At 52.1% G+C, this 13,210-nt stretch overlaps 2 protein-coding genes across 2 annotated transcripts in view; one reads left to right on the top strand and one right to left on the bottom strand.

The window, feature by feature from the left end:
• DNAI1 (dynein axonemal intermediate chain 1) overlaps positions 1-8,859 on the top strand; it is a 60,809-nt gene extending 51,950 nt beyond the window's left edge. The window contains exons 14-20 of the mRNA XM_039247087.1: positions 498-587; positions 718-805; positions 1,446-1,525; positions 2,685-2,833; positions 2,940-3,039; positions 5,392-5,577; positions 8,530-8,859. Of these exons, the coding sequence (XP_039103018.1) occupies positions 498-587; positions 718-805; positions 1,446-1,525; positions 2,685-2,833; positions 2,940-3,039; positions 5,392-5,577; positions 8,530-8,628 (792 nt within the window). The 3' untranslated portion in view covers positions 8,629-8,859. The remainder of the gene's footprint in view (positions 1-497; positions 588-717; positions 806-1,445; positions 1,526-2,684; positions 2,834-2,939; positions 3,040-5,391; positions 5,578-8,529) is intronic.
• Positions 8,860-8,919: 60 nt separating this feature from the next.
• ENHO (energy homeostasis associated) lies at positions 8,920-10,817 on the bottom strand. Its single transcript, XM_039247093.1, has 2 exons — positions 10,713-10,817; positions 8,920-9,726 (listed from the first exon to the last, which is right to left on the bottom strand). Exon 2 carries the CDS (start codon positions 9,563-9,565, stop codon positions 9,335-9,337), a length of 231 nt encoding a protein of 76 aa, XP_039103024.1. The 5' UTR covers positions 9,566-9,726; positions 10,713-10,817; the 3' UTR covers positions 8,920-9,334.
• Positions 10,818-13,210: the final 2,393 nt, after the last annotated feature.

Here is a 13,210-nt window from a genome sequence, read left to right as displayed (position 1 = left end):
TTCGCTAACATTTATTGAACATTTAATAGTTGCAATGTTCTCACGTCGGGGCCTCAAGTTCATTGTTTCATTTAGTCCTTACAACAAACCTGTACTACTATGGTTCCTGTTTTATAAATGAGGAAACTGGTTGATGGACCCTGTCCTTTCCAGGCCCTGTCTACATAAGGAGGTTGAGCCCAAAACACCACCTTCCCCTACAACTGGGTGGAACCTAACCCAAGGAGGAACTGGGCACCTCCACCACCAAGCCAGGGGATTAGGGCAGTGCCCTTAGTGGCAGTGTTATCCCAGGATGGTCAGGGAGAGAGGGACTAGAGAGACAGAGATGGGTGGAAGGAGGGAGGGGAAGAGGGCAAACTGTAGGTCTCTGGAAAATTGGCTCCCAGAACTTGCTTCTAAACCTGACATGGATTCCTGAGGGAGCCCTGCTCAGCTCCCAGACCTAACTTGACACCATACCAGTGTCCCACAGCTCACGGTTTGGGATGTTTCAGGTCAAGTGGCAGAAGGATGACATGGACAACAACCTTAACTTCTTCTCTGTGTCATCTGACGGCAGGATTGTGTCTTGGACGCTCTTGAAGGTGCCTGTTTCCCAGAAAGGGTCACATGGGGTGGAGATGGGGCTTGGGGGGAGCTGAATGGCAAAGTCGACCCTCAACCCTGCTGATGCGGCCCCACCCATGTACTCTCCCCCATCCCTTGTGACTGCAGAGCGAGCTGGTTCACACAGATGTCATCAAACTGAAGGTGGAAGGCAGCACCACGGATGGTCTCGATGGGTTGCAGCTACACACAGTGGGTAGGAACCCCAGCCCACTCATATTCAGGCCCAGCCACCTCACTCAGGCCTCGTGAGGGTCAGAGTCGGTGGCCCTCCCCCATACCAAGCATTCCCTCCTCCACTTGTGCTGAATGGAAGCCTGGCCCTGTCCTCCCAGTGCTAGGCTGTTTTGTAGACCCTCTCTGTTTGTGCAGGTCCCATCCCAGTTTGCAGACCCTGTTCCTGTTTATGCAGATCAGGTGCTGTTATGCAGATCCAGTCCTGTTTATGCAGATCAGGCCCCTGTTTACCCAGATCCTGTCCCTGTTTACTCAATTCCTACCCTGTTTATGCAGAGTATATCCCTGTTTGCATAGACCATGTCCCTGTTTGCAGACCCTGTCCCTGTTTACCCTGACCCTGACCCTGTTTAAATCAATTCCTTCCTTGTTTACCCAGGCCCCATTCCTGTCTGCAGAAGCCCTGGCCGTTTGCAGTCCCAACTGCCTGGGACAAGCAGCAGGCCAGACAGCAGGCTTCTGTTTGCCTGCCTAGCCCCAGCCCCTGCAAAAGCCCACAAGAGCCAGGGCTCTGGCTGTCACAGGGGCCTGCTGGGTAAAGGAGGTGCTGGGCCTCCCGCCCAGAACTGGGCTAACATTGCTCTACCTTTTCTCCCAAGGCTGTGGCACCGCCTTTGACTTCCACAAAGAGATCGATTATATGTTCCTAGTGGGCACAGAGGAGGGGAAAATCTACAAGGTGAGGCAGCACTGACCTGAGAACCATGGGAGTTTATCCTTCTCAACAGACCCAATTCTGATAGATTCTCTTGGGAGAAGAGAATGGATTTCTTGACTTGTTTGGGTGGCAGAAAGAGGGGATGACTGTAGGAAAGGGAATGCAAATCTAGAGGATGACTATAGCCCAGTCTGGAACATTTCCCTCTGGGCCCTCCCTCCCTTCTTAGGAGTAGAGGAAGTAGAAGTAGGAGTGGGTGTTGAGGGGAGTTGGGACATCCTGAGAAGACTTCCTGGAGGAGATGTGAACTTCAGCTGAGCTTTGAAAGCCAGGTAACAAGAAAATTGATCTCTGAATCTTGGGTGTGTCCCAGCCAGCAGGATGGAACTGCATGGCCAGTTTCTGCAAGGTCTCAGTGTTAGTAGGTGAACATCCGTCTGAACCTCCATCCATCCAGAAATAGCTCTGCTGCAAGCTTTTCTTAGGCTCAAAGACTCAGAATGTTAATTACAGGCAGCCTCCCGGGAGCCCCTAAGGCCCAGCAGGAGCTGGTCTGAATGCAAAAGAGGTCCCCACCCCCCTCTACACCCCTCCCTAAGGCAGTGTGGGAGGGGCAGATGGGAAGAGACCAGTCAGTCACAGTGTCTCCGGGAGGGGGAGAGGGAAGGGCATGCTGGTCTGGGCAAGAAACCCAATGGGAAATCATGAGTTGGGACTTGCCTCTGGCTCTGCACCTTCTCTCACCTGGGCAAGGTGGAATGGTTATCACTACTGTAAGGATTCTATCTATGGGCTGTGAGTGGACTCAGACCTTGGCCTAGACAAAGGCTAGGCCACACCTCACCCAGAGCCCCCAGACCTGCTCAGCCTTTGCTCGGGGAGAGAAGGCCTTTTCTACTTGGTCTGGAATCCTTTGGGCAGGCTACAGCACTATCTCTCACCCTCCAGGAAAACTCCTTACCCACCCATCCCCCAGCCCATTAAGCCCCTCCTTTCTCTCTAGTTGTGTTGAGGGCAGAGAGAAGAGCAGCCAGCAGCTTGGTCCCAGCTCAGCAGTGACAATAATGTGGGGACAGAAGAGGAGTCTTAGGTTCTGACTCTCCAGGGCACCAAGGGAAGTGTGGTGGCTGCTGACCTCTCTGTCATTCCTGACCCCCCACCACCCTTACCCTTGCCCCAGTGCTCTAAGTCCTACTCCAGCAAATTCCTTGACACCTATGATGCCCACAACATGGCAGTGGATGCTGTGTCCTGGAACCCATACCACACCAAGGTCTTCATGTCCTGCAGCTCCGACTGGACAGTGAAGATCTGGGACCACACCATCAAGTGAGACACATGCCCTCCCTTAGGCCCCACCGTGGGCCGGGGCCTGTGGGGCTCTAGCACTGTGAGCCCTCTGTATGGTGAACTTTCTACCCCTCCACCACTGCAGGACCCCGATGTTCATCTATGATCTAAATTCAGCTGTGGGCGATGTGGCCTGGGCACCATACTCTTCTACTGTGTTTGCGGCCGTCACCACCAACGGGAAGGTGAGTGCCCCTGCCGACCCTCTACTAGAGATAGGACGAAGTATCTTAGGGGCCCCCCCTAGAGTGCCACGCAGCGCCCTGCTCAGGCAGGGGAAGGTGGGACATAGGATTCTGTATTCTTCTAGGGCCCTATCAAGAAAAAGAATCATTCACCCCATGAGGCCTCGAGGAGAACATGGTGCTGTTCATCTTAAAGGAAAGAACGCTCTGGGGTATAAGATGCCATGAGGAACAGTTATCTTGTCAGAGGGCCCTAGGGAAGGAGCTACAGGATGGCAGGGACAACCTTGATGTAAGGAACACTTACGGGCCAGAGTTTATCTGTGATTGAAATAATGTCTAAAAGGTAGCAAGTTCTCCATCCCTGGGACTGTGCAAGCTAAGTCCGAGAAGGGGAGATGAGAGGAGCTGTGTAACACTGAGAATTGACAAAAGCTCAGAAACAAACTTTTTTTTTTTTGAGGAAATTCTTGGATACAAATCCATTTTTCCTTATGGACTTTGATATAAACGCAAAGGCAAATACTCAAGGAAAGACTGTAGTTTAAGGCATCACCCTAAAGTCAGTCACTGATTTGCTGAACAGAATTTTACTAAGCGCCCAGCACCAGACAATTCAGATCCCTGTAGTTCTAAGAGCTCACATTCTTGTGAAGGGACAGAGACAAAAAGCAACAGCAACAAAATTAGTGTGAAGTGCTAGGCAGAGTTTGAAAGAGGAATATGTGTGTACACAATGTTCATAGCAGTATTCATATTAGCCAAAGAGTGGGACAACCCAAATGTCCATCAACTGATGAACGGATAAACAAAATACGGTATATCAAAAGGATTATTATTCAGCAATAACAAGCAATGAAGTGTTGGATACTACATGCTACAACATGGATGAACTTGAAAACATGTTTAGTGTAAGAAGTCAGTCACAAAAGGCCACACATTTGTAGGATTCCATTTACATATGTCTAGAATAGGCAAAGCTATAGAGCCAGAGAGCAGATTTGTGGTTGCCTAGGGCTGGGGATGTGGGAGAAAATGGGAAGTGACTGCTAATGGTACAAGAGTTCTTTCGGGGTGATGAAAATGTTCTAAAATTGGTTGTGGTGACAGTTCCATAACTGTGAATATACTAAAAACCAAGTATACTTGAAGTGGGTAAATGTTTTTATATGTGAATTATATCTCAGTAAAGTTATTATATTTTTTAAAAGAGAAAGAAAAGGGGCACCTGGGTGGCTCAGTCAGTTAAGCACCCAACTCTTGGTTTTGGATCAGGTCATGATTTCACGGTTCATGAGTTCAAGCCCCCCATCAGACTCCGTACTGACAGTGCAGAGCCTGCTTGGCATTTTCTCTCTCTCCTCCTCTCAAAATAAATAAACTTAATAAAAGTAAAAGTCACTACTTGAAGAAAATTTTAAAAAGAGAGAGAGAAAGGGAGTGATATAAAAGAAAAGGACTGTGTGGTCTCTTAGAGTGGTCAAGGAAGCTTCTTCAAGAGGTAACATTCAAGCTGAGAGCTTAATGACAAGAGCCAGCCCTGGGTGAAGACAGAAAGAAGCATTCCAGACAGAGAGAATAGCTAGTGCAAATGCCCTGAGGTGAGAATGAGCTTGAAGGTGTTTAAGGGACAAGCAGGCAATGCAGCTGGGTCTAGGAAGCAAAGGGAAGAGAGCAGGAAGTGAGAGTGGAGAGTGGAGAATCTGGAGTCAGGAATTTGGATTGTATGTATACTGTCAAGGGAAACTATTGGATGATTTTAGATTTTTTTAAAGGTAAGTCTAGAGGCTGCTTGGAGCATGGATTGTAGAGGGTCAAGAGTGGAAGCAGAGAGACCCATTAGGAAACTGCCACAGTTGTCCAGGCAAGAGTTACTAATGGTTTGGATTTAGCGAATGGTAAAAATAAGATCAAACGTTTGTTGAGCATTTATATGACAAGTGTGGTCTGAGCACCTTGCATATATTAACTGATAAAAACCCTGGGTCTGCCACTTACCAGGAAGTTAGCCTTAAGGGCCTCTATCTCCTCATTTATAAAACAGAACCTACCCTATAGAGTGGCTTGTGAGGATTATTAGGTGATACAACTATGTATATGCTTGCCCAAAGTCTGGTACATAGTAAGTGTTCAACCAATGGTAGCTGCTATTATTGTTAATTCGGCATAGACTTAAATTTTCTCCTAAGCTTTTTATTCTCACTCCCTCAACCAAGGAAAAACATAATCAGAGACACAAATCCCCTCTCCACTGTCTCCATCTCCAGTGTGCTAGACTTCTGTTGTGTTTCCCCAGAAAACCCACGCGCTAGTTCTTCTGAAGTGGGGGTCCCATTATCTGCCTCTCCACAGACTCATGTGTTTGACTTGTCCATCAACAAGTATGAGGCCATCTGCAACCAACCCGTGGTGGCCAAAAAGAAGAACAAGATCACCCACGTGCAGTTCAATCCCATCCACCCTATCATCATTGTGGGTGATGACCGTGGGCATGTCACTTGCCTCAAGCTCTCACCCAACTTGCGCAAGATGCCAAAGGTACAGGCTTGGGTAGTATGGGCTACTGTAAGAAATAAAGTTACCAAGATGGTGGGGATTGAGGAAAAAAGGCGAGGAGCCAGAGGGTGATCCCAGTCTTGGAAAACCCAGGGTAAGGGTGGTGTCATTGCCCAAATAAGGAGCACAAGAGAAGTAGGTTTGTGGAAAGATAATGAGATTAGTTTTGAAATGCTGAATCTGAGTTACCTGTGGGGCTCCCACGTAGAGACATCCAGTAGGTAAGTGACTGTAGGGGTTCAAAGCCTGGGGAAGCACGTGGATATCATCAGCTTCTTTGGTGTAGACCAGGTTATCCATGCAGGGGGTTTGAGGCTTAGTCACTTAGTCATTGGCTGGGCTTAAAGGGCCTCAGCTCCAGTGGTCCCTGAGCTGGGAGCTGCGGGTCCACACAGGGAAAAAGGTAAAAAGGAAAAGAGGGTAACTAGGTCAGCAGCTAGGCAGTCCTCCTTTCGAGCTCTGGTTCCTTTCTGGGATCTGTACTGATCTGGAGACAGTGCCCAGAGCCCAAAGGCCCTGAAAACAGGCCATGAAGCCCAGAGCCAAGACTTCAAAGTCTAGATCTCAGAGTCCTGACTGAGACAAGAATCCAGGCCTTAGAATCCAGAGCCCAGTACTGCCCATTTGGGTGCTAAGAGAGGATATGGAATTTGTTTTCTGCCAGGTTCTAGGCCAGGATGAGAGCTGGGCCAGGGCTGGGCCAGGGCTGGGCCAAGTTGCCTTGATGACTACACCTCCTGGTTGCAATATGAGGCATTTATTTACAGTTTGAGGCAAGGGCAGGGACCTCTTTCAACTACTGATACCTGCCTCCCTGTACCCTTACCAAGGCAGGGGCCACCGCAACGTACCTCTGGTACCTGCCTGGTCTATTCCCCACCATGACCGGGAGGCAAGGGCTAGGACTTTGGCCGGGCCTGTAATTGTAGCCAGCTGGGGGAGGGGGTGGACTTGGCTATAAATACTCAGAAGGCTGCTAAGCGCCTGCAGCTGTGGCCTCAAGGCTGTGGTGGGCTGGGGGTGGAGTGGGATGGGATGGGGGAGTTGGGCATGGTGTGAAGCTCTTTGCTGGGCCCAGCTAGTTGGCCTCAAGGAGGGAAGGAATAGATAAAATCTTCTCTTGACAGACAAGGGTACAACCATCACACCCTGAGGGTGGTAGATCTGGAGGTGGGGAGGGCTGCCCTGCCCACTCTGACCCAGGGAGGCAAGGATCTCCCACAGTCCCAACTCCTCTCAGAGCAAGGGTCAGTCATAGCTAAGGGAGCTGGGCTCTGTATCTCTAGGGACCTATAACTCTGAAGACCTGAGGAAATAGACACCAGGGGATCAGAGGACCTGAGCAGGTGACATGGCTGGGGGCTAGTACTTCAGTGGATTGGAGGCTCCTGTGAAACTGTCATCTGGTTCTATCAGTAGTCAAATGATTTGTGCAAAAGGAAGTCTTCTGGGCATCCCTACCACCCCTGCCCCCACCCGCCCTTCTTCGGGCTGTAGTCCCTGCGCTTCTCAGGAGGGCTTGGCTACAGAGGCCCAACTTCCTGACCCGGGAAGCTTCCCATAATTGGTGTCAGAGCACAACTTGTCAGAGAGATGATCTTTCCCTAACTACCGTATAGATGGGAAACAAGCCCAGAAAGGCAGGGGACTTGCCCAAAGTTATATGGGGGATTAATGACAAAGCTGAAACTAAAAGCCAGGTCCCAAAATTCCCAGGGGGATGGGGTGAAGCCAAGAAGAGAACACTAACTTGATTTGGGAGACAGAGTAGTTAGAGAAAAAGACATCTTTGTCCTCTGCCCAGAGAGCGTAGAGGTGAGCTGGGCAGTGACAAAGGCACTGGGCCACAAGGGGTGAGGGAGACAGATTTCAGAGCAAGTGCTGCAACAGTCACACCAGGAAGAAATCTAAGCTCTGCATTGTGTTAGTGGCCGGGCTGAGGCCAGGAAGGGGTTCGCTGGCCATGCACTCTCTCCCCTCCTCACAGCCCAGACCAAACCCAGGCTGGGCCTTCAACAGGCAAGGCTGGAGCAGGTGCCAGTGAGCAGGTGGCACAGGTGGCTGAGAAGGCAGGGGAGAGGGGCTCAGGAACAGAGGGAAGGCAGGAAATGGCAGCTGCCCCAGCCTAGCCCGTATCCCGCTGCCTAGACAGAAGGGAGGATGGGACTAGTGCTGTCTGCCATGGAGCTCTTGGGGCCTGTGAGTGAGTGACACATACCCCCGTGTCCCAATTCTCTTTTTCTCAGGGCATTAGAATGCCCTATAGACCGGGGTGAGGGGCCATAACTTTAGGATCTGCTCTTCTGAGGGATAGTCCTAGCTAAGGACACCTGGAATCACATGTGATATCTCATTTGCCCTCTGGGCTCTGACAACTTCCTCCACCCTGGGTATGTCTGATACAGAAGACCTGGCCCCAAATGTCACCCCACTCCAAACCTGACCTGAAAGTTTTGGTGCTAGATGAGGGCAGCTGTGGCTTTGTCCACACCTCTCCCTCCACAAACACACATCTCTTAGTTCCTTGTTAGGACTCAGCCAGGGACACTCCCGTGAAAGGGTGGTCCCAACAGTCAGAGGCCTCACGTCTCCCCAGAGCTACAGCTCTCCCTAGCCTCACAGTTCCTGTGAGGGTCAGTGGGTAAAAACCTTCTGCCATTCCTCCCAGCATTAAGACCCTTTGTTGATCTCAGATTGAGAGCCACACCTAGATTCTCAAGGGCCCTGGGTGGGCCCATGTCTCCTAACCTGAGTTGGGGAAGGACCCTGTGGGGGTGGGGAGAGGCAGGGATCCAGAATCTAACTGGGTGGGAGAGAGGTGGGACAAAGCTGGGGCAGGGAGGCAGAGGAGGCAGAGGAGGCAGAGCGGGGACCCAGAGAAAGGTGGCCCACCCCTCACCATTCTTCCCCAACATGTACTTCCCCCTTCCCCAGGAAAAGAAGGGGCAGGAGGTACAGAAGGGTCCGGCTGTGGAGATCGCGAAATTGGATAAACTGCTGAACCTGGTGAGGGAAGTGAAAACAAAGACTTGATGGCCTGGTCTCAGTCCCTGTCCCATTTCTTGAACCCAGTACTTGTAACCCCTAACCCTAGTACCTAAGCCCAGCCTTAGCACCCAGTATGTGACCCCGCCCCTGATCAGGTCCCAGCATCTACCCTTAGCACTCTGCTTCAGCCCTGGTCCCAGCACCTCACCCCAGGACTCGGTCCTCAGTCATTATCCCATCCTACTCTACACAAATAAACCTGTGTCTGGAAGCTCACCCCCCACTCCTTTAATTTTGCTATCACAGAGTCCCCAGGAAGAGGAGGAAATCTCAGGGTAGAGCCACAGTTCCATTTATTATCCAGCAAACAGTGGGAGGACCCAAGGAGGGGCCCAGCCTGGACACCCTCCCATTATTGCCATGGATTCCAGTTTGCTTCCCCAGCCTCAAGGGCCTGGAGGTGACTGGCCTAGGGAGAGATGGACCCAGCCCCTGGCCCTCGGTACAGAGCAGACTCAAGACGGCCCTGGCCCTAGCACCGACTCATGAACCCCCACCCCGGGCCTGTCTACCTAGGGCCAGCAGAGCCCCTCTTGGAGCCAGGCTGGCTAGACTCTGGGCTGCTAGGTCCAGCTCCAGACAGGCTAGACTCTGGGTTCTGGACCCCAGGCTGGCTAGACCCTGGGATCCTGATTCCAGGCTCTGGGTGGGGTAGACTTAGGTCCCAGACTCCAGGCTAGGTGAGGGGCCTTCAGGGCTGCAGCAGATAGCTGCCTTCATGGCTGGGCTTCTGGGGAGGGGGTGCCTTCTCAGGACAGGGGCCAGGGCTGGAGTTGGGACTGGATTCGGAGAGGGAGTCGATGTCCGCAGAGCGGGAATGGCAGGCCCAGCAGAGAATGACCCAGAGCAGCAGCAGCAAGAAGCCTACAAGGCCGTTGCAGACGATGGCAATGAGGGCCCCCTGGGAGATGGCTGCCCCCATGACGGGCAGCACCCTCAGACCAGCACAGACCACGGGGCTGGCTCGATGGCAAGGCCCATGCCGAGGCAGGAATCCGGTACAGCTGGCCTTCCAAAGAGGCTGTCCTGTCCTCACACTCAATGATTCCTGGGCAATGGAGATGTCCACCTGCAGTCTTGAGCCTGTGGCAGGTACACAGCAGAGGAAAGGGTGGTGAGGAAGGGATAAGGTGAGGCCTAGGAGGGGAGGGATAAAAAAGAGAATCCTTTCCCACATCTCTGGCTTTCCTGGCAGAGGACTTTGGGTCCTGGCAGGCTCAAATAACCCACAGAGCCAACGCACCCATCTTAGGGCTTGGCTCTGGGCACCTGGATGGGAGTGTAGCCACAGTGGGGAAGCTAGAGTAGACAGCCTATATCTCATTCTCCTTAGAACCAGTAGGCATGGCCTGGCCCTGCCCACCAAGCTTCCAGCCCTCAAAAGTGCTGTGAGAATGGATGAGATGAGGAAGCCCAAGGCCTTGGAAGATGGGGATTGTGACCAGTGTTGGTGTGGCCTGGGCGCCTCCCCCTTCTCAGGACTCCCGCCAGCCACCCCAGGAGACCTCCAGAGGTGCCAGCTCAGACAGAGGGAACTTTGTGGAGGCCCTGGCAAGCATGTGTGGGTCTGTGTATCCAAGGCTGTATACTGGGGTGTGCCTGTCTGTGGGACTGTCTCTCCGGGTCAGTTGTGTGTGTCTGTGTGTCTGGCTCTTAATCTGTCTCTAGGTTCCTTTGCCTAGATGTGTGCCTCTGCCTCTGTATACCCATCTCTGTGTTTATGCATCTGTCTATGTGACTCTCTTTTTATTTGTTTCTGCTGTCCCCATCTCAGTGTCTCCGAGTGTGTCTCTTTTCTCTCCCAGTCTATCTCTGTGTATCTCTGTGTGTATGGGTCTTGTGTCTCTCGGTCTTTCTTGCAGGCTGTGTATCGCTCTGTCCCCGAGGACGTGTCTCTCTCCCCTTCTCCGTGGGGTCTGTCTCTGTAGTTCTGGGAGTCTCGTGTGTCTCTTTGTGTCTATCTCTTTTTCCCCCCGGCTATGCCGCTATGTCTCCATGTGGGTCTCGGTCTCTTTATCTCTGTCTCTGGTTCTCGACCCCCGTGCCCGTGGGGGGAGGGCCCCCCTTACCTGAGTTGAGCCCGGTGCGCGCCCGCGGGAGGGTCCGGGGCAGCGGGATGCTGGGTGCCGACTGAGACTCAGGAGCCTGCGGGAGGGGAGGGGGGGGGCGGGAGGCGGGCAGGGGCGATGTCACCTCCCCCGGCCCTCCCCCTCGGCCGCGCAGCCTCCGCCGGCCGCTCCCGCCGCGGCGCGACCGGGGCTGCCTCTGCCGCGGGCGGTCTGCGGCGAGCTGGCACCTCCTCCCCCTGGGGCGGTGCCTCCTCCGCGGCCGCGGCAGCTCGCTAGCTCGCTCGGAGGCGCTCGGGCTGCGGCGGCGGCCCGGGTGTGGCGTTCGGCTAGGCTCGGCTGCGTTCGGCTGCGTTCGGCTGGGCTCGGCTGGGCTCGGCTGGGCTCGGCAGGCAGCAAAAACAGCAGACAACCTCGCTTCCTGGGAGGCCGGCGGTCCGCGGCCTGTGGGGGGCGGAGCCATCCCCGCGGCACTGCTGTCATTCGATTGGCTGGCTGCGACAGGCTCCTGGACGATTGGTCGCGCGCTGGGGTGGGGACTGGCTCACCCCTTGTGTCGGGGCGGGGTGGGGTGGGGGCGGGAGAAGACTGAAGGGACTACTTAGTCTTGATCTCTCCGGGAGAAGGGGGCGGGGACGGAGCCCACCTACTTTTGGGGATTTTTTGCACCTTCACCTCCTGGAAGAGCTGTGCATCCAACATCTGAGAAAGGCCTCTGTACCCTCATATGTGAGGAGACTGCCCCTCCGTTTCTGCCTCTGCCGCGGTCATCTGGAGGAAGGCCTTGGGTCCCCACATCTGGGAGGAGACTGAACCTCCTCATCTGGGAACCCCCCCTGGACTTCTGCACATCCACTTCCACTGGGGGTGGACCCTGCATCCCTACTTTAAAGGGTTTGTAGGCGGCTTTACATTCCCTGGCCCCAGGAGATGTGAGCAGCTCTGCCAACACAAGTTCTTTGGACGTTATTTATTGAGTTCCTACCCAGTATTGGTCAGGGGGTTCGTGCTTTCCTGCGCTGTGGGGGAGCCTAGGACAGAGAGAAATGGGGTACTCTGAGAGATCGCTCATCCATGGCTGGAACAGGACCAGGCATGATTCTCCATCCTAGAAGCTCCTGACTCTCTCCATCCTAGAGTCTCTCCTAAGAGGAAGATCAGCTTGGGCAGGAGCTGTCAGGTAGGCCTTCCTACCCACCTCATATACCAGTGATTTCTAAGTGTTCTGAACTGTACCCTTTTTTAATCCTACTCTAAACATATTCTCCATGGATGAGCACAACCCTAAAACTATACCATAAAGACTCTCAGTGCTCCCAAATCCAGCATTAATTTATCTCTGGAATTCTAGACATAGATCCAGTTGCCTTCCAGAATGAGGGTGGTGTTGATTCCTGGTTCTGCCACTTAACGAACTTTGTGACCTGGAGCAAGTTACTTAACTTCTTTTTGCCTCAGCTGTGAGGCAAATCTGTGAAGTTGTTTTAGTAACAGCTACCTCTCAGGGTTGCCATTCACCAATTCATTTATACTGGACCAACTACATCTCAGCAAATGCCAAATGACACAACCCCAAGGACCATATAGCTAAGAGGCCCCTTTCCTCAATGCCATGAAATTCATCTGAGATCCAGATAAATCCAAATGCTATCTTGAAAACCAGAAAGGAAAGGGTAAGGTAATCTGAAGGGCTGGGTCATCTAAACCTACTGGATTACTTAGAGATTGTCTAAAATAAATTTTTAGACCCTACTGACTTTACCAGAATGGATTTAGTTCCCCTGCTCCTGTTACCCAACAGAGTGGGGGCATTGTGAGCAAGATCACTTAGTTCTAGGAAACAGAAGAGACTTATATTGTTGCATATCTGAGTGTAATATGAGTGAATTTGTGACACAGCTACAGGAGTTTGGATTTTATCCTGAAAACAGTGGGGAGCCATTGAAAAATTATGAGCAGAGGAGTAAATGTGATCATATTAGTAAATGTGATCAGAAATTAGAGGGATGATTTGGGTTGCTGGGTGGAAGGAGAGACTGAAGGCATTTGAGAGTGAAGGCAAAGAGTAATGACAAAGGACTGAAATGATGTAGGGGAAGAAGACTGGAGAGAAAAAGAGAACACTGAGGTATTTGGGAATTACAACTGGCTAGACTTAGAGACTTAGACCTATAGTACATGAGGAGTAATAGGGAGAATAAAGTCTGGGAAAACTCCCAGGCTGGTGACTAGGGATACTGTGATGCCATATACTGAGATCAAAAACACAAGAGAAAGGGTGAGTTTCAGCAAGGGCTGGGGTGGGGGTGGGTGAGGTGGAAGATGATGAATTGTTTTAGATATGCTAGATTTGAGGTACCAGTTGGACACCTAAGTTGAGATGTCCCATAGACTGTTACGTAAGCAGGTCTGAGGTTCACGCTCAATAAATTTGTGAATTTACAGAAAATGAGTAGTAGTCAAATCAGAAAAGTAGATGAGCTCACAAAAGAATAAGCTTG

The sequence above is a fragment of the Hyaena hyaena genome, unplaced genomic scaffold (genome assembly GCF_003009895.1).
Source record: "Hyaena hyaena isolate Hyena2069 unplaced genomic scaffold, ASM300989v1 scaffold_289, whole genome shotgun sequence".
In the NCBI taxonomy this organism is placed as follows: Eukaryota; Metazoa; Chordata; class Mammalia; order Carnivora; family Hyaenidae; genus Hyaena; species Hyaena hyaena.
Note: the sequence above shows the minus strand (reverse complement) of the source record. Positions and strands in the feature narration are given on the sequence as shown.